This window comes from Hippoglossus hippoglossus, chromosome 18 (genome assembly GCF_009819705.1).
Source record: "Hippoglossus hippoglossus isolate fHipHip1 chromosome 18, fHipHip1.pri, whole genome shotgun sequence".
Taxonomy (NCBI): Eukaryota; Metazoa; Chordata; class Actinopteri; order Pleuronectiformes; family Pleuronectidae; genus Hippoglossus; species Hippoglossus hippoglossus.
In genome coordinates, this window is record NC_047168.1 from 16,158,409 (window position 1) to 16,177,709 (window position 19,301).

At 45.8% G+C, this 19,301-nt stretch overlaps 2 protein-coding genes across 3 annotated transcripts in view; both read left to right on the forward strand.

Annotated features, from left to right (window-relative positions):
* LOC117779098 (calpain-1 catalytic subunit-like) overlaps positions 1-8,152 on the forward strand; it is a 38,243-nt gene extending 30,091 nt beyond the window's left edge. The window contains exon 24 of the transcript XR_004616922.1: positions 8,099-8,152. The gene's annotated coding sequence lies outside the window, so the exon portion shown is untranslated. The remainder of the gene's footprint in view (positions 1-8,098) is intronic.
* Positions 5,488-19,111, forward strand: LOC117779113 (ATP-sensitive inward rectifier potassium channel 10-like). 2 transcript variants are annotated; one of them, XM_034614998.1, is made up of 6 exons: positions 5,488-6,048; positions 11,631-12,023; positions 12,659-12,870; positions 13,175-13,306; positions 13,629-13,806; positions 17,687-19,106. In XM_034614998.1, exons 2-6 carry the CDS (start codon positions 11,639-11,641, stop codon positions 18,082-18,084), a joined length of 1,305 nt encoding a protein of 434 aa, XP_034470889.1. In that variant the 5' UTR covers positions 5,488-6,048; positions 11,631-11,638; the 3' UTR covers positions 18,085-19,106. The 2 variants fall into 2 exon arrangements, with proteins under 2 accessions (XP_034470889.1, XP_034470888.1); XM_034614997.1 differs by having other exon boundaries at positions 5,561-6,048; positions 11,621-12,023; positions 17,687-19,111.
* Positions 19,112-19,301: the final 190 nt, after the last annotated feature.

Genomic DNA, 19,301 nt, shown 5'->3' on the forward strand with positions numbered 1-19,301 from the left:
ACAGCAGCCTTCGACTGTGTGTTACTGCAGAGACAAAGGAGCAGAACAAGAATTACATCAGAATATTAAATGTAGAATATGTCCTTATCCAAGATGCTAAACATGAATAAGACTTGAAACTGGGGGCATAACGTTATTCATGTGCGTAGCTATAAGCTTTTAACTCCAAATTGAAAAGCAGCTTGTGAATTATAGAGAAAAATTGAGACTAATTATGTGAACATGAGGTTTGATTTTGACATAATTCGGTGATGATCTGATAATCTTGCTGAAGTGTGTTGATTCTGGTGAGAAGGAAGAAAAGCAAAGAAATTGAAGTGTTATCAGCTGCTGAACCGTGAACTCTGTGGAAACTGCCATTAAAGCTCTGAGCTGCAGGATTGTGTAAAAGTACGACCTCGACCAAACACCTGTGACCGATCCCTGATCATCACTGACGGAACCGTCCGGTGTCAAACTCTTCTCTCGGAGCCACAATCACATTGTCCGCTCATGTGATGGATAATCACATTATCCTCGTCACAGAGCATCACAGGACTGATCGTCACAGACCGAAGCTGCTCGGCGCAGACGTGGATTTGTAAAGTGGTGACGTGTCCTCAGTCATGTGAGCCGCTCAGGATCTTCATGATCTGATCTGAGGTCAATGATGGCGTTAAGCAAAGGGGCGGGTTTTAACTTCAGAAACAGGAATCTGGGATTTGACTTTGTAGACAGGCCTGCAAAGGTTAGTAGTTTGATTCCCAGGGCCTCCGGTCCAAAGGCGGTGAATAAATATGGACGACAGGACTTCACTTCCTCCTCAAATACGCTTTAATATCAATTGGAGCCACGGTCGATGAAAATCCACTCGACGTGTCTCATGTTCACGAATGAGGTGAAGTTGTCTTCGTGCTTATTACGTCTGATCGCTAACGAGTGGCCGATACAAACCAAAACACTCCCAGTAGAATAGCCTGGTTTCCTCCCTGAAGTGAAACAGAAGCACTGGAGGTTATAATCCACTGTTCCACATTCATGTTGATGCCAGACGCCATCGTTGGGCTCCGGCTCCTGTCAGGACACATTCCTCTGGACCAACGTTACATAAGCGCCAAAATGCAAAAGGTGTAAAAAAAAGCGACCTTCCACTCATAACTGCTCTCCAGGTACTTGAACCTCTGTGAATGTATAGAGAATGTATATTCTGAAAAGTGTTTTACATAACCTGCAGAAGGCTTATCACCGTAAAGATAACGCTGGGAAAACCAGCTGCCCGAAGGCTGGAGAAAAGCCAAAGGTTGAAGCGTTTTCAGTGACTGTGACACGTCGGGTCAGACAATCATCGGTGCCATGCTCTGCTCTTTGTGTGCAAAGTGTAGTTTGTGTTTGCAAACAAACGCTAATATATTCACCAAACTTGCATCAGTCATCAAATGAATTATTCTGGAAGCTGTAGCTCGTGCTCCTGCTCAGTCTGGACTCTGATTGATTCCATTGTATAAGAAGAATCTGGATTTGTGAGAGGAAAATATATGAAGACAAACTGGTGAAAGGTGACAAGGATTCAAGGGCCCAACGTGTTTAAAGCTTCCAAAACATTCCTGGATATTATTACTAATAATAAACCTTCTCACTCGTCACAATATATGCAAAAACCTGATTTTTAAGATTGTGCAAAGTCTCGATATTCTCTGAATGTTCTCGTGTCAGTAACAAGTCACGTTGTCCAGAGTGTATGAAGATAAGTCTCCAGAAAGGTTTGTTCTCTGAGCTGTTCACCCACTCCTCATCTTCTCAATCCTAAAACACCACAAAAGGAAAAGCTTTGAAGGGCTGATGCATAGAAAAAGATCATTTCATAAAATACTTTGATCATATATTGTATCTATATAAGCTTAAGGGGTTAGGGGTTATCTATATAAACATTTGGAGATAATATCCCAAGTAGCATTCCCACCAACTTTGGTGACATTCCGTCGATGTGTTGTTGAGTTATTTTTGTACAAACACACCAAAAAGACAAAAAATGACTTTTGGAAATCGCGTATGAAACTGTTGAAGTGACACTTTCCTCAAAATGTGAACTCCAGCTTTTTGCTTCTTTGGTGCAGAGAACCACTTCTTCAATAGACCATAATCTTATAAACCACTAAATAGCCTGCAGGAGGAAACAGTTACCACACACACACACACACACACACACACACACACACACACACACACACACACACACGCACACAATGCACATTTATCTAATGTGCTGCAGCATGGATTTCTGTAAATAGTTCTAATCTCATTTCTGGCTTCACAGGGTCCAGACACGTAGATCTGCTGTTTCTGTGTCAGCTCACGTACGTTTGCTGCAGAACTAAACTTTGATGGCGTTTAAACATCTGACATGTTTCTCTCTCACCATCTTCTGCCTCACTGGTGAGGAAACGTGTTTCCACCTCAGCTGAAGCAAAGATAACGTGTATATCTCTCCAACTGGGTTTATATGAATGATCCTGGTCTCTATGTGAGGGAAGTGAGAGAAGAGGTGATGTTACTGGGTCGTCTCTTAGGACAAGATGGAGGACGTCTCTTGTACGTTCGAAGGTCTTCTGACGAGACGGCAACGCCAGTAGATGTTAGCAGAGGTTAGCAGATGTTAGCAGATGTTAGCAGATGTTAGCAGATGTTGTGAGCTGCTGGTTTTTCAAAGTTAAAGATGGAATCTTGAAAACTCCTGACCTGCTTCACATGACTTCCTGCTTCATGTGTTACTTGATTTCAGTTTGAAGTGATCCACGCTACGTGCGTCTTAGAGAGCAGCAGTGACCTCTAGAGGCCTTCAGCATTAATCACACCTACACCAAGCTCATATTAGTTTTGTTTGTGATTTCTGAATAAAAACGTTAAATGTTACATGAAGTCTGTTTATGCTGAAGCTAAAAGAATAAATTAAATCTTCATTTCATTCATTGTTTTGTCTGTCACTCTATTTTTTATTTACAGTTTCCTTTGATCAGGTATGAATCATGAAATGCATTTGATGTTCGATCTGATGCTTTCGTTTCAAAAAGGAAATGGTTTCAATACGTAGGAATCCAGTGGGTGAAGAATGTGAATATACACAAATTGTCCATGTGAACCAGATGAGGGGACAGGTTTTAATGTTCTGTGCTGATCAGTATATCAATAAGTGAAATTAGAATAAAGTAAAATAATCATGAATGAATTTTGATTCCGAGCAGAGATACGGACCAAATAGGCCCAACATCAAAACCAGAAAAGATCGATATAGACACAGATAGATCGGTGTATAGATCTAGATCTATCTTCTGCCATCACCCTGGAGATGTGTACAACAGGAAACCAGCAGGTGGAGTCAGAAACCAGTATGACCACATCTACTGTCCTCTGTCAACTTCACGACTTCACTCATGACATAGAAACATGATGCTGACTTCCGACTGCTTCTCTCTCTCCTTCCTTCCTCCTTTTTCATGGTCTCTCATCCACTCCCCCCCCCCCCCCATCTCCCTGCCTTCTCTTTTCTTTCCTGCCCCCCCCCCCCCCCCACCCCGACCGCTGACCTCAGTGACACAGTTTTCCTAAAACTCTGCCGAAGGTCTCGGCCTCTGTTAGTGGAGCGAGGTCACATTCGTACAAAGATACTGAAAACAAAGTGGGTAAGATATGACACAGGGAAATATTCAGTCTGTAAGAAGTACTTTGTACTATGGACTTCAACCACTCACAGTACTTTGTACTATGGACTTCAGCCACTCACAGTACTTTGTACTATGGACTTCAGCCACTCACAGTACTATGGACTTCAACCACTCACAGTACTTTGTACTATGGACTTCAGCCACTCACAGTACTTTGTACTATGGACTTCAGCCACTCACAGTACTTTGTACTATGGACTTCAGCCACTCACAGTACTTTGTACTATGGACTTCAACCACTCACACTTTATACGAGGGTTTTTCTGCCCAAACAAACTCAAGAAGAGAAAGAAGTGAATTTATATTTACACAATTTAGATGTAATTGCCAGAATACCAGAAGTTCGTGTTGTAAAAAATTTGCTTCGGTTCTGTTGTTGTATAAAACACAGCAGGTTAAATACTCTGGGATGTAAATACTGTGGATTCACAGTGGTTGATGTCCTTCAGTCGAGGTTTGTGACCCAGGAAGCCGAGGAGGACCCTGACCTTCATTACACCCACATGTGATCCAGTCCCCCGGGGACGCAGGGCCCCAGTGCTCCCGGTAAGGGGATGGTAGAGGGCATTGAAGGGGAACAACACCCGGTGGCAGGTTGGAGGGGCCCCACAGATTGATGTGCGTGTGAAACCGGCCGGGCCACATATCGCGCAGCGCCTGCTTCATTGTGCGGCGAGTCTCCGCTGCAGATTCATGCGCGAAGGGACTCTCATAAGAACGTGAGGTAAATTTAACTCCTGTCACAACAAAGTAAAAAGCCAAGCGCTGAATGATGGGACGACACAAAACCCTTCTAACTTCAAATACTCTCATTAGACTGCTCCCATAGAGAAGTGGATTCACTCTATAGCAGCAAGTTGTACTGGTTATTGTGCTGTTGCATCACCACACTGTTTCCATAATAATCCTCTAGGAGCTTGTGCATCAAGTGTGGACTTGTTATCGATGATGTTTTATAAACTGGTCGTAAAGATGGACGACATGACAGCTCTCTGAAAGTGAAGCCGAAACTTCAGCCCCCTTGTGGCCGGCTGCAGTATAGGTCATAGATCCTGCCTCCTCCGTGTTAGGAGATGGGACATGGACCGAACATCAAGTTTGGGTAGTCCGGGTAGTTCTTACCGTGATACCGCGACTCAATCCCCGATCGCTACGGTGCAGACTCTGGCTCCAAATGAGCAAAATGGCGATGTGTTCGTATCTGGACCTGGAAGGAAGCGGAGACGCGTCGTCCATCTTTGTTTGGAGTCTTTGTCGCAGCGGATTGAGGTGGAGCTCAACGACTCAGCCAATCTGAAGTCTGCAGCCTAAACTTTGGTAAAAAGTGCAACCTCTGAAATTGAGTAAATATACTGTACGGCCACTTTTATGTGACAAAACATGTCACAGCCTCAGCGCCAGTGTTGTGGTGAAATGTTTGTTACTGAATGAATTTGTCCATTCACAGCAGGACCATGTGCACTGCAGCGAGCAGGCGGACGTGGCACAGCCTCACAGAGATGCAGCGACATTATCCACTGCAAACTGCGTGGCCAACGCAACACTGCAAGAAGCCAAGTGCTCCAGAACAGAGCCGGGGGCTTTTCTTTGATTTGTAAAAACCTCCGTTTTATGCAGCAACTTCCAGGCTTGTATCTTATGACCATCAAACATTTACATGAGAAAGTTGACAAAGGCTGAAACAGCGGAGGAGGCCTCGCAACAAAGAGGCCCATTTATAGAGTACAGTCGGGGAGCGACGCGGAGAGGGAGGGTAGGAGGAGAAGCTGGGAGGAGAGTTGAATTAATGAATTAAAAATGTCGTGAAACAGCGGCCGGCTGAATACTGGTGGGCTTATAAAGAGAGGCATGCAGGGGGGGTCCTGGAGGAGTGGACAGCGCAGGCTTCTTTAACTTCAGACACACACTGGACTCCCTCTCTGCTTCACGTGCAGGACGAAGAAGTGCAAACTGTGCTCATCTGATTACATAATGACCCAGTAACAGAGAGCCAGAACCGGTGCCACCAGTACCAGTGTGCTGGGAGACACTGACTGACCGCTGGCTCGTCCAGGCCTCTCCTCACGGCCGTTCCTGCTTTTCTTGTTTCCAGGGAGGTTTTCTTTTTTCTTTTAAAATAAAGGATGACGACAACGTAGAAGGACTACGAACGAAAAGCTAAGAGCAAACAATGTGATGTCACGGTGGGAGTGATGTAAAACCTGTCGTCAACAAGGTCAAATCCCTGACATCACTTTACTTTTTGCACAAGACAGACGTGAAAAAAAGAAGCTTGAACGTGTTTCTTCACATGTTTGCTGATCGGTGAAATGATCTAAGTCTTCACGTTCCCCAGCTGCTCTTCAGAAAGGTAAGACTCACAAAACATTTTACATTCAAGGTCTCATGTGTCTTTTGCAGCTATTTTCTTCTTATCATTAAAGTATCACAGGAATTTTACCTCAAAATACAGAAGTCATGTGTAGATCTGTTTATTACTTGTGTTATAATCATCTTTTCAACTTGTATCTTTGTGTAAATTTACTTAAGGACTCATATTCTGTCTGTTTTAGTGGAAAAATTATCTTTGAAATATTTATTTTTACATTTCGCCAAATTAAGTTTCCATATCCTACATGCATGAATATTTATAATAAATATAATTTCTAACATTATGGTTAATGTTGTCAGGAAGAAACAATCTTATGTTATTTATTCATGAAGATGTAATTATGCTCTTTTTATATTCTGCAATATGTTTAACATCCCCCTTGGTGATTTGAAATCTTAGTTATCTGATGTTTTTCATGATTTTTCATGTCCCCCGTGTGTTGCTTTAATTTACTAACTCTGTTGTGTTGTGTTGATTTGCTGTCTTCTGGTCTTAGGTGTTAGTTGATCTCAATGAGAATACCTGATTAAATCAAGATTTTATTCAAATACTGAAATGCAAAACAGGTCAAAAGATTGTTTGGGCGATTTGAGAAGTCGCTGAACGAGCTCGTAGCAGCACATGTGTGTGTGAATGGTGTTTTCCCTCCAAGTCCAGAGAGACTCAGTAGAAAGACAAGCGGAGAAATCCTCCCCAGAACCACAACAGTCGTAGAACAGTCAGATTCACAGCAGAGAGACTTCGACCGACTCGGTGAAGACGGTAGAAGTTAAATCACCGGCCGGCGGCCAACAGCCGCTTTCCGTTGTTTCATTCAGCTCAAAGTCGTAAGTCTTCCACGAGCAGTTCTGGGCCGAGGAAGTGTTGGATTTGTGTTGGACACTCTGCTGGACGCACACAGCCATTGAGACAAATGTCCGATCGCCATGGTTACGGCTCACTTTCACTTCCTGTTGTTGCTGTGAAATCCACATTAAGGTAAATTATGTAACTTTGGGGGCCCCGGGCAGAAGGGACCCGGGGGCCCCTGCATTGAACCAAGTCAAACACATGATACATGATAGACACACCTCTGAAATGCTAAAGCTTGAGGCAGAAAGCGAGTGGCAAAGGCCTCATTAGGGGCTCAGTGACCTCAGTTACAGCCTCCTGAGACAGAATTTACATACAACCACTGTGATTCCCATTGGGCTGTTGGATTAAATTATCAATTATTGTTGTCTTGAACATTCGAGGATTCATGCAACAGATGAAATAAAAGGTTCAGGGGAAGTTCCGATGGTCAAACAGCTCCTGACACTTCACCTTTCAGACATTAGTGTTGTTACGTCTGACAACATGTCTGTGACCCCCCCGAAAGCAACAATCTGCCAATCGTGCTCACTTGGCACAACGATTGGCTGACTGAGGGAATTTGAAGAAGATGCAAGTTGTGTGCAGACCAGTGACGGTTTGAAAAGTGGCCTCGCCCCATGATTATTGTGGCTCACTCTTTATAGCGACAGGCTACGACTTAGCATGTTCCACTGAGTCCAAGTGACCCAAAATACATCCGCACAGTTTTAAAGAGGGTAAAACATAAGATAGACCTTAGAATTTGATTATTATCGATACAAAATCAAACCTGAACCCTCAACTTTCACTTAAACTGGCCACGACGCTCGTTTGGTCACATCGGGTTCAAGGGATCCTTGGATTTCCTGAAATGAAGCAAAGTGAAGCAGAAACCAGGGAAGTTTTTCTTAGGTTGTGAAATGTTGATGATTCAGAGATAAATAGTTTTAGAGACACGTGGTTCTCCACACATCCATCACAGAAACCTGCTGGTAAACCTGGAGCACTTCCTTCTGTGGCCTCACCCGCCCCTGACGGCCGTGGTTAATATCCTGTGCTTTTACGTCAAATTGCTCTGAATGAACTAATTCGCTGGGACTTTGACTCGACAGCAGCTCAGTGGCGAGGCAGGGTGAGCTTCTCAGTTCGGCTTGTGGTTGAGGCGGGTTGCGTTGGCCGAGCAGATGCCGTCCTGCCTCGTCCTGCCTCGTCCTGCCTCGTCCTGCCTCGTCCTGCCTCGTCCTGCCTGTGGGGATGTGGGACTCTCCGTCCAGGGGACAGTGGTCACAGCCATGAAGCTGTGTTGTACTGAGGCCTTTCAGTGCAGTGGACAGACTGCTGGGGTGTCTCTGTGGATGTGGACGCTGGACAGGAGCTGCCAAGTGGAAGGGATTACTCTCTCCTCTGGAATACTAATGACTGTCTTTTGTCCCCCGCCTGCTTCCTCCACCTTCACTCCCCAAACCCCGTCCTCTCTCCTCCACCGTCCATTCCTCTCAGCCTTCCCCTTTCTCTCCTTCTGTCACCCGATGCTCCATTCTCTCTCAATCCTCCCCTCAAAACCAATTATTCTCTCTCTCTTCTGCCCCCCCGCCATCTCTGCCCCCTCACCGCGTCGAGCACCACATACTCACACACGATCAAACACAGTCACAGACACACACCGCGCTAACACAACCCCTACACACACACACACACACGTCAACACTCCGTCGTGCTCTCCTCTCGCCGTCTAACTCGCTCTCTCTCTCTCTCTCTCTCACTCGCTCACCCAGTCGTATTTTTCAATGGTGGCTTTTGTCCCTTTCATCTCCTCGTAAACAAAGGATTCTTGTGAACTGGGGACACGGGGAAGGAGAGGGACGGAGAGCCGGACGGAGAGGAAGAGATCCTGACCTCCTGTGTGGTTGTTTCAGCCAGGGGGAAAAGTCATTGTCAAGGGAGGGAATCCATCAATATCACTGTCAGACAGACGGACGCACTTCACAATTATTGCTTCAGTTCATATAGATTTAGTCTTGATAGACAGGTCTGCAGGCCAGGGACAGGGTTCTGCTGCCGGCAGCCTTGTGGTTCAGGTTTGAGGAGGCTGTGGTTGCCCACAGGTAAAAAGAGACTGACTGTAAACCATGTGCGGTCAATGGAAGATGGAGTTTTGACCCAGATATCGAAGAAATATTGTCCGTTGCTCCCAGATTCCAATTCTTCATCTGACGACAGCCGACCGACTCCACGATTGATATTGATACAACTTTGTTTGGTGACATTTCCCCGTTTATAATCACTAAGAAGGTATTTGATGGATTATTATGACAGTATAACGTAGCTGCATCTCCACTTGTTAAATAACGCATCCTTCTGAGGACTCGCATGTTTTAGGCCGAACCCAAATGAGACGGTCTGGTCTCCTGCCAACAGAAGACCAGAGATACGTGTGGAGGTTCTGAGACTTGTTGGTTTTGTCTTTTCATGTGATTGACAATAAGAAGAATAAAGACTAACGTCAGCATTGTGAATGAATGAATATAAATATGTGCAATCAGCTGGTAGATGTTGTGTGTGAGGTCTGAGCTTTGCAAACATTCCTCTGGACAGTCGGTTGCATTGTGTAATGTAACTGCTGAACAGGTCTATATGTGTGTGTTTACTGTATGTGTAGGCAGGAGCTCCTCAGGGTTCAGAGTTCAGCTGGAGATGGACCAATCAATGGGCCTCCTCTTGACCCCGCCTCCCCCCGCTCTCTTCCCCGCCACATCTTAGTATTCACAGCACAGACATCAACACAGATCTCTATTCATTCACTCAGTGTGAGCTCCGGCATGGAGAGAGGAGAGGGACGGGTCAAACAGGACAGGAAAGGACAGAGCGTATCACATCGCCTCGGTTCTTGGTCTTTTGTTTTAGCTGTGTTGTCTTTTGGTTTTGTTAAATTCGCAGCGGAAAAGCAGAGGCAGATTGAGACAAAAGGGCCATTTAGCAAACAGCGAGTGAGGGCACGAGAGAGGGAAGGGAAAGGAAGGACGAGGAGAACTGCAGCCAAGACGAGGGTAAAACTGTCAGAGTTCACAGGGACAGTGTCGATGGCACCGGGGCTGCTGGGAGACTTCTCATTGAATATACTGTTGACACCAACACACCCATATCGAACTTTCACTGCCTCACGACGACACCATCCTCGCACAGATGAACAGCTCCACGGGTCTGGGAGGAGTTTTGTCCGATTCCGGCTGCAGGGATTTGCTCCCAGTCACAAGAGCATTAGTGAACTCAACCATTCATGATGGGAGACGCAGTCTGAGTCACAGTCTGCGCTCCAGCCTGTCTCAAGAGATGTTGATGTCAGGTTCTTCCATGTGTTAATTCGTGTTTCGATGATATAAATGGGGGAAAAGTCACGATTGGCAGCTGAGACTGAATTGTGATTGGTCAAGTGACGAGTCATTCATATTTATATAAAGACTATGATGCAAATATAGTGTATGTGATAACATTAAGATCTTACTGAACTTGAGTTTTACCCAAACCCCTCATGAGAAGCAGCCCCATACCATAAACATCCATTCACAGGACACAGGTGTTTACTGATGGAGCATCTTTGGAATCATCTTGTTGAAGATCCCACCTGCTGAGCCAATAAGAAATGCTCCCACGAATACTATTAGTCCTTCTCCTCTTCCCCCTAAACATCCATCCCTTTGGTAAAAAGGCTCCAATGTCCAAATGCAAATCTTCATGTGTCACATCTGCTGCAGCTGCAGACTTGAGGTCTGTGCTCGAGTGACAACATGACCCAACGTGAAAGGGACAGCATGAAAACAGCTGTCAGCAAAATGGAAGCGGGTGACACCAGTGGAAGAAAACAGTGAATAGTGTCTCCTCATCTCGATTCAGTAGCCGTCTTGTGCAACCGACCGGGCCAGCATTATCACGCTTTTAATGTGAAAGAGCAGCTGTGCCTTCATGCTGAAAGGGGGCTTTTATTTTGACAAGGCCAGCTGCCTCCAGTGAAAAGTGGAAGGGGCTTAAATGGACCACCCTGGTCAGCAAGAACACTGTCCACCTTACATGTGCTTCTAATCCTCGTCGTCATCTCCCTCCCAAATGTTCCTCTCTGTCACTGTTCTTATTCATGTGATTCTTTTTCCTTCCTCTTGCCCACATTGTGCCGCTTTTCATTTCAACTCCCCTGCTGTTCATCTGATGTAACACAGTCTGTAACCTGTGTGTCGGCCATCCTCTTTCCCATAGTTTACATGTGAAGATTGATGATGCGTCTCCACTTCCTCCCACAATTTAGAAATGAAGCCAGAATATCCTGGAACCTGGATATGAGCGCTGCCATAGAAGCGATGGGGCTGCGGTATTTAGGTGCCGCCGATACGCACGCTCGACCAATCGCGAGCCGGTCTCAGCTGTCAATCATGAGCATCAAATTACAAATTAAAACCAAAGTTATCAGAAAAATTTGCATAAACATGAGTGCAATAAGAACTACCTAAAATGAAAGAAACCATCTTTGAGAACAATGTACTTGACGTGTGCTTTGACTTTTTAGTTTGGTCCATGTCCCATCAACTAACATGGAGGAAGGGGGGTTTATGACGTGTTCCTCTGCCGGCCTCCAGGGGGTGATCCAGACGCTATGGCTTCACTTTTATGGAGTCATCATGTTGTCCATCTTTGTCGTCTTTTTAATGGTCTCCTCTTTTGTCTCCGACCCCTTGCAGTACCAGCCATGACCTCAGCCACTCCCCCTTCCTCAGAGGGCTCCTCCCCCCAGAAAGTATGCCACTCCCAGACGCAGACGGACATCACCAAGCCCCTGCTGGGCTCCACAGGGGCGGCCGGAGGAGCTGGGGCGGGTGGAGAGGAACCAGGCGCTGTGGGGACCAGCGCTCTGCGAAGGAGGCGCCGTGTCCTCTCCAAAGACGGACGAAGCAACGTGCGTATCGAGCACGTGAGCGGGAGAGGCGCACTGTACCTCCGCGACCTCTGGACAACCTTTCTCGACATGCAGTGGCGCTACAAGTTCTTCCTCTTCTCTGCCACCTTCGCGGGGACCTGGTTCGTGTTTGGAGTGCTTTGGTACCTGGTGGCGCTGGTGCATGGAGACCTGCTGGGTAAGGGGGGGGGGGGGAGGCTGTTGGAGGATGAAATAGATTTGAACTGCAGAGGGTGTGGAAATAATAAAACATACTCAGACTCAAGGCTCATCATTAGAGTCTTTATGAAGCTCTATAACGAGCCAGTGTCTGTCCCCCCCCCCCCCTCTGTTCCACTCAGCGTTTCCAGACGCACGATTATTTGATCCTTTCTGACACTTAGTGTTGTCAGTTGTAATCTGGATCACGTCTGTTTACTCTTCTCACATGACGTCTTTTCAGCCAATCATGCTTGTGATGACGAACGTGATCGTCATCTGTCTTATGTTTCAAAATAAGAGCGTCAGTATTGAGCATGCCATCCCTACTCTGGTCACGTACAATACTTTTCCTCAAAATACGATCATTTTAAGCTTCTGGTACGATACTTCAACATTTCCCATCCGGCAGCGCGGTTCCCCTCAAACACTGATGCCTCATTGTGCCTCTTTTCACAGAGAAAGTACACAAGTCGTTTTTTGTGAACGAGACAATGAAGGACACATAGGAATAGTGTTTGTCAGACAGGGCATGAGAAAGACCTGGCAGAAGAGAACATTGATTTTTACCCCCAAATGCATGGTCCTCTGTTCTGTCTCCCTTCCTCTGTGCAGAGTTTGACCCCCCCTCCAACCACACCCCCTGTGTGATGGAGGTGAAGACCCTGACCGGGGCTTTCCTCTTCTCCCTGGAGTCCCAGACCACAATAGGCTATGGTTTCCGGTGCATCACAGAGGAGTGTCCTGCCGCCATCGTCCTGCTCATTTTTCAGCTGGTCATCACCATGGTGATGGAGATCTTCATCACCGGCACCTTCCTTGCGAAGGTAGTTAGAAAAATGTGATTATTGTCTTATTGTCTTGCACCACACTCGACCACCAGGGGTGTGAAATATCAGACATATCCTTCTGTAATTTGTAGATTCCAGTGATTTAAACACAGGAATTGCAGGTTCAAGTACAGCAAGCGATTTATTTCACAGAAAACCAAGTTGTTCTTCCTTTAAAGTATCTCTAGTGTAATAACTAGTATATTGCACAGTTCTGATCAGCTGGGGACATTGCAGTCGATGTTTACATCATTAAATATCAATCTTATCCAGACTTCAACAGCTTCCCCTCCGCTTGCAGGTGGCTCGTCCCAAGAAAAGAGGCGAGACGGTGAAGTTCAGTCAACATGCTGTCGTGTCTAATCACGAGGGTCGTCCCTGCCTCATGATCCGAGTGGCCAACATGCGCAAAAGCCTGCTGTTAGGTTGCCAGGTAATGGGACAAAAGCACCTTTTTGTAGCTGTTAAGATTTTGTTATTTGCATATTCAATAGTATTCATATTCAGTGATTTAAAACCTGCGTGTTTGGCCGGGAAATCACCGTCACATTGATTGAATGATAATAATTTGCATGCTTGCCAAACTGTCACAGCATTTCTGAAAGGACGTATATTAAAGTAAGCGCGTTGCCTGAGAACACATCCCTACTGATGGAGATCTTGGCCACTTCAGGTATTAAACCTGGGGCCTTTTGGTTACAGGATGCCTTCTGCTCCCTCTTGGCTTCATGTACTGACTCCATCTTGGCTCCCAGGTGACGGGGAAGTTGCTTCAGACGTCTCTGACAAAGGAGGGCGAGACGGTGCGGCTGGACCAGCGCAATGTGCCTTTTCAGGTGGACACGTCCAGCGACAGCCCCTTCCTCATCATCCCGCTGACCTTCTACCACATCATCGACGACAACAGCCCTCTCAGAGCCTGGGCAGCAAAAGGTATATCTGAGTTGATGCAATCAGGGACCTTGGTTGTTTCTGCTCCAATATGCAAGTCCTGGAAATCAATGCTGCCCTCCTCCCACCCCACCCCTCTCCATGGTCTGCTCTGCTCCCCCCTGCCTCTCACCTACATCCTCGTCCCGTACAGAGTCTCTTGAGTCTCATACTAAGTATAAGCAGTATGTGTATGTAGGTGTGTTGGTATTCACGGTCATGTGCTGTACGCTCGGTGGCCTCTCGCTGCCCAGCGCCGGGCTGGTCGGACTCTGGAGGAGAGGGTTTCTCTGGCTGGAATGTGTGTGAGAGAGAACGCCAGAGACACCCCTCATTAGAGCACAAAGCTGTACAGTCTGGGGTGCTGACACGAAGCCTGCACAGATCCACTTACAGCTGGAAGCTTCACATCCCTGGGTCCTTCAAACCAACGCTACTCATTTCCTTCTTGTCCTCACTTGACACACTTGAGTTTCTCTGTTTGTTATTATCGCTCCATTTCCTCTTTCTCTTCACGTCTTTATCACTGTCTTCCCTCCAGTTCCCCTTCAGTCCCCTCTGTGTTCGGCCTCTTTGTCGTGGACCTTGAGCTTCAGGTCATTACCTCTGCCAGGGAGGTTATGTTTCCACCCCTGTCCGTTTGTTGGTTGGTTGGTTTGTGTTTGGAAGCAAGATTACTCAAAAACAAGTGAATGGATTTCCAGGAAACTTGGTGGAAGAATGAGGTATGGGTCAGGGATCAGGGACATTTTTACTGACGTCCCAGAGAATAATTCATGGATTTTGATGAAAAACTCTCATTCAGGGAACTGATATCTATGAGTGTGTGAAGTATGGTGCAGCTTGATCAGGGGACACTTTCAGATCACCCTCATGTTGGAACCAGCTCTAGTGCTACAGTACTAGAGCTGGTTCCAGTCACTAGTTCCTACTGACAGTAGCTACTTTTTGGGTCGTTTCCTTCCATTGAAATGCACCAACTGGTTCAGCTGACGGAGCGTTAGAGCCCCTGCAAACCTCCACTTTATCTCTTTGTGTTCAGGACATGCACTATGTTGACGCTCCAGCAGAGAACAGCTCTATAGGACCAATGAATTCAGGCTTCCAGTGCAACAGAGTGTGAATCTCCTTGACATTGTGTGACCATGAGGCATTGAGTCAGCGTGGCAGGACAGCGTGGAGACTTTCAGACATGCACTGAAATCCACAGAGGTGTGAACGCAAATGTCCGGCTGACCTCCTGGTATCAAGTCCGAAGACATTCATTCATGTGAAGGCTGTTCAAACCCTCTGAGCCAGAACATCAGCTGTTTCCTGTGTAGTCCTGCATCTCACACACACACACACACACACACAGACACACACACACACACACACACAGACACACACACACACACACACAGACACACACACACACACACACACACACACACACACACAGACACACACACACACACACACACACACACACACACACACACACACACACACACACACAGACACACACACACACACACACACACACACACACAAACACACAAATACACAAATACACAGACACGCACACACACGATTGTGAAGATAAAAATGCGCCTTGTAAAAAATGCGGCCAATAAAAATGTATTTCCTGTCGCGCTGAGTGATCAACAACCCTTGATGATGTCTGTCAGTTGAAAGAGAATCAAACAGGCAGGAAGTTTAAAAACCCAGTCAGTGTCAACAGGATACGAAGCAAAGGCACAAACACAGCGGCAGGAAGTCACAATGACAAATCTCACGGCAGGTACTGTGCTGATGAAGCTGATGATGGGATCAGAAACAGGGGGGGGGGGGGGGAAATCAGGTGAGCTGCTGGAGAAACGTCCCAAACAATGATCGATCTGACTGACACAGAAATCTGTCCTGTAGTTTTTGTGAAATCCTGCTAAACAGCCAACCAACCAACCAACCAACCAACTAACCAACTAACTAACTGACTAACTAAACAACCAACTAACTAACCAACCAACCAACTAACTAACTAACTGACTAACTAAACAACCAACCAACCAACCAACCAACCAACCAACTAACAAACTAACTAACTGACTAACTAAACAACCAACTAACTAACCAACCAACCAACTAACTAACTGACTAACTAAACAACCAACCAACCAACCAACCAACCAACCAACTAACTAACTGACTAACTAAACAACCAACCAACCAACCAACCAACAAACTAACTAACTAACTAACTAACTAAACAACCAACGAACTAAACAACCAACTAACCAACCAACCTCATCTGACAACAATCCAACTCACAGCTTAGATATTTCCCTCAAAGAGACAAATCTGAAATGGCTGTCGGCGCTAGAGGAAGAGCAGCAGCACAGTCATCAGGACTCATCGTCTGTAAATCATGAAAAGAGATTTAAGTGAGACATGTCCAGCCCGAGAGCATGGCCATGACATGTCCATGTCCATGACATGTCCAGAGCCCGGCTGCTTCGCTGCTGGGACAGGAAAGCAGATGGATCCCCAGCTCCAAAGAGCCCAAACACAGGATCCCTCAACACGTTTGTGTCGCAGTTTGCACAAGTGGTTGCGAAACGTGGTGTTTGTGCCCCGGTGGGAGCGGGACTGGGTCTGGGTTAGGGTAAGGACTGTTTGGACAGATGACTGCATTCTGACTGGGGCCTGTTGACGCAGGTGTGCGCTTGTTTGAGTGCATATGTCTTCTTGTGTGTCCTTTGTGTTACGGGTGCTGTGTGTTGACGCATGAAAACTACACAAAACATTTAAAGCATCTCCGGCGGCAGCTTTTACTTTGCTTGTGTGTTGATATTTCAGATATGAGCTTACGTTTGCTGTGTGTGTGTGTGTGTGTGTGTGTGTGTGTGTGTGTGTGTGTGTGTGTGTGTGTTTACACAAAGAGGGCGAGTCCCTCCTCTTTTGTTGTTTTTCTTTCTTTCTTTCTCTCACGTCCCCTCCTCCTGTTTCCCCCTCTCTTGTTGTTGTTGTTGTTGTTGTTGTTGTTGTTCTTCTTCTTCTGATCACGTGTGTGTGTGTGTGTGTGTGTGTGTGTGTGTGTGTGTGTGTGTGTGTGTGTTGGAGTCAGTTTGTAAGTGGGGAGTTTTATGTTTTGGAAATGTCAGGATGTGCATGTGCCTCTGTGCACGAGTGTGTGTCTTTCCCCAACTGATTTTAATCAACTACAGTCTGAACTCTAACAAACTCACAAACTCGTCACACACCTCACAGATGATATTGCTGTGTGGTGTTACCCCCCCGACCATAGACCCGATGATATTAGTTCTAATATGTATTTCCAGGGGCATCAGAACATGGTTTGAGTTCCATGTTCCATAAACACTGTGCTGCATTATGTAGAGAAAAAGAACAAAAGAATGATGAGCTTTTCAATATGAATATAAATGTATCTGAATATGTTGATGTAGTTTAAAGTGACCCGGCCACCTCATGCTTCAGACGATGTGTCTGAGCCTGTCGAGGCTGCGCCTGTCGAGGCCTACTTGAGGAAGTGTCTGTAGTTTGTTACTGACACTTTACTTTGCCTTCAGTCTAATGAAGAGTTACCTCATCGCTGCCTCACCATTCTTTTCACCTTTGTGCGTTTATTAGAAAGATTACTCAAACAAAGGGAGGGGCCGAGGGCCGAGGTCGAAATGAATAACTCCTGGATCTGCAAGAGAAGATCAGACATATTCAGGGAACTGGTTTCTATGAGTGTGTTTAATTTGGCTTGATTGAGTTTCAGGGATAAGACTCTGTGAAATTAGTTTTTAGTACTTAACTGTATTAAAACCATGACGGGACGAACTGAAAGCATTTGGTTGGCTTTGGAAAATAATATCAGGCCTCCTCTGTCCTCCAGGTGGTGGCTGGACAGACCCGGAGCTCGCTGACTTTGAGCTGCTGGTGATCCTGAGCGCCACCGTCGAGCCGACCTCCGCCACCTGCCAGGTTCGAACATCCTACCTTCCCGACGAGATCCTCTGGGGCTACGAGTTCCCCCCCGTCGTGTCCCTGTCCCCCTCGGGAAAGTACGTGGCTGATTTTGCCTTCTTTGAAAAAGTGGCCAAAACCCAATCCCCACTCTTCATCAAGCCGGCCCTGCCGCCGAGCCTGCCGACGCAGGCGTCCCGTTGTCGCGGCAGCAAGGAGGACGGGACGGACCTGGAGAAGATGAGACTAGAAGAGAGCTACAGGGGGGAGGAGAGGGGGCGCCCCAGAGATAGCAGCCCACTGAGCGTGCGCATTAGCAATGTGTGACGGAAAGTAGATCTGAAACTGAGATTCAAGCTGCTCAAGAGAAGAAGTGGTGATCAAACACGTTGTGCCTCCGCATATTCAAAATGTGGAGCCCACGGCAGGAAGTCAAGCACCTGGGCCACAAGTCTGCAGAGAAGAAACTGAAAGACGTCTGCACCCCACTTCTGAATTTACAAAGCCACATGTACAAATGTACAACACAACATCAACACAACTTTTTTATCGTGGGTTTGTTTTTTGGAAAGGACTTGATTTCCTGTCACTGAGGGAAACACTCCAAAGTCTCTTCACGCCTTTTCTGTGTGGAATCTTTTGAATTGTTTTACCACCACATTCTAATGGAAACCCTTTTCTACATCAATACAAATTAAATAAAAAACACAAATGTTAATTCCTTGAACATTTTACTAAGTAGTTTTTATTGGAAATTCATTCAAATCATCTCCCCCCACTTTATTTGAACCAGTTTTATAAAATGACCCTAAAGAAACGATCTCTGCAGTGAAGTCTCACGTCTCTTCACGGAATCACAGTACTGTTTTTTTTATTAATTAAAAACCTGTAAAAGGTGGAGAAAATACTGGAAGCGTATTATTTTTTTAACGACTGATTTTAAAGGAATGTATCATATTTTATGTGCGTAGTCGTTTCTAACACTTTTACAAGTTCCACCTGAACATATTGAGCTCTTTGATATGAACGTCCTTGTTTATCGGGGTAAAGATGTTTCGTAATATTACTAAAAAGCACTTTAACTTGAAAGAAAAGTGGCATTTTACGCAAGATGAGTAACTGAACTAACTTTGAAACTTAATGCACTGTATTGAATTATTAAACCTGTGGTTGTGCTCGGGGGGGCTGTGAGTGTGTGTTCGTGCTTTGTGAGCATGATAACACTCTTTGTTGAAATGTTCCTCTGTACACGATGTGAAGAAGTTCTTTTCCCCACGTTCTTTATGTCCTGAAAACTTTATACTGAATTTAAATTTAAACCCCATTAACTGTTAATACGAGGCACAATATCATTTCTGTCAAATCCTTTTTACTGCTGTACCTTTGTCACACATGAGAAGTGTCAGCGACCCTTTTTCTCCTTCTACTGTGCATGGAAATAGTCATTTGAAAATTAAATGATGGTGCTATGGTAAATTAATAGGTTAACACAAACAATGACATTTTTGGGGAATCATTTTTGAAGAGATGAGGAGCATCTGAGT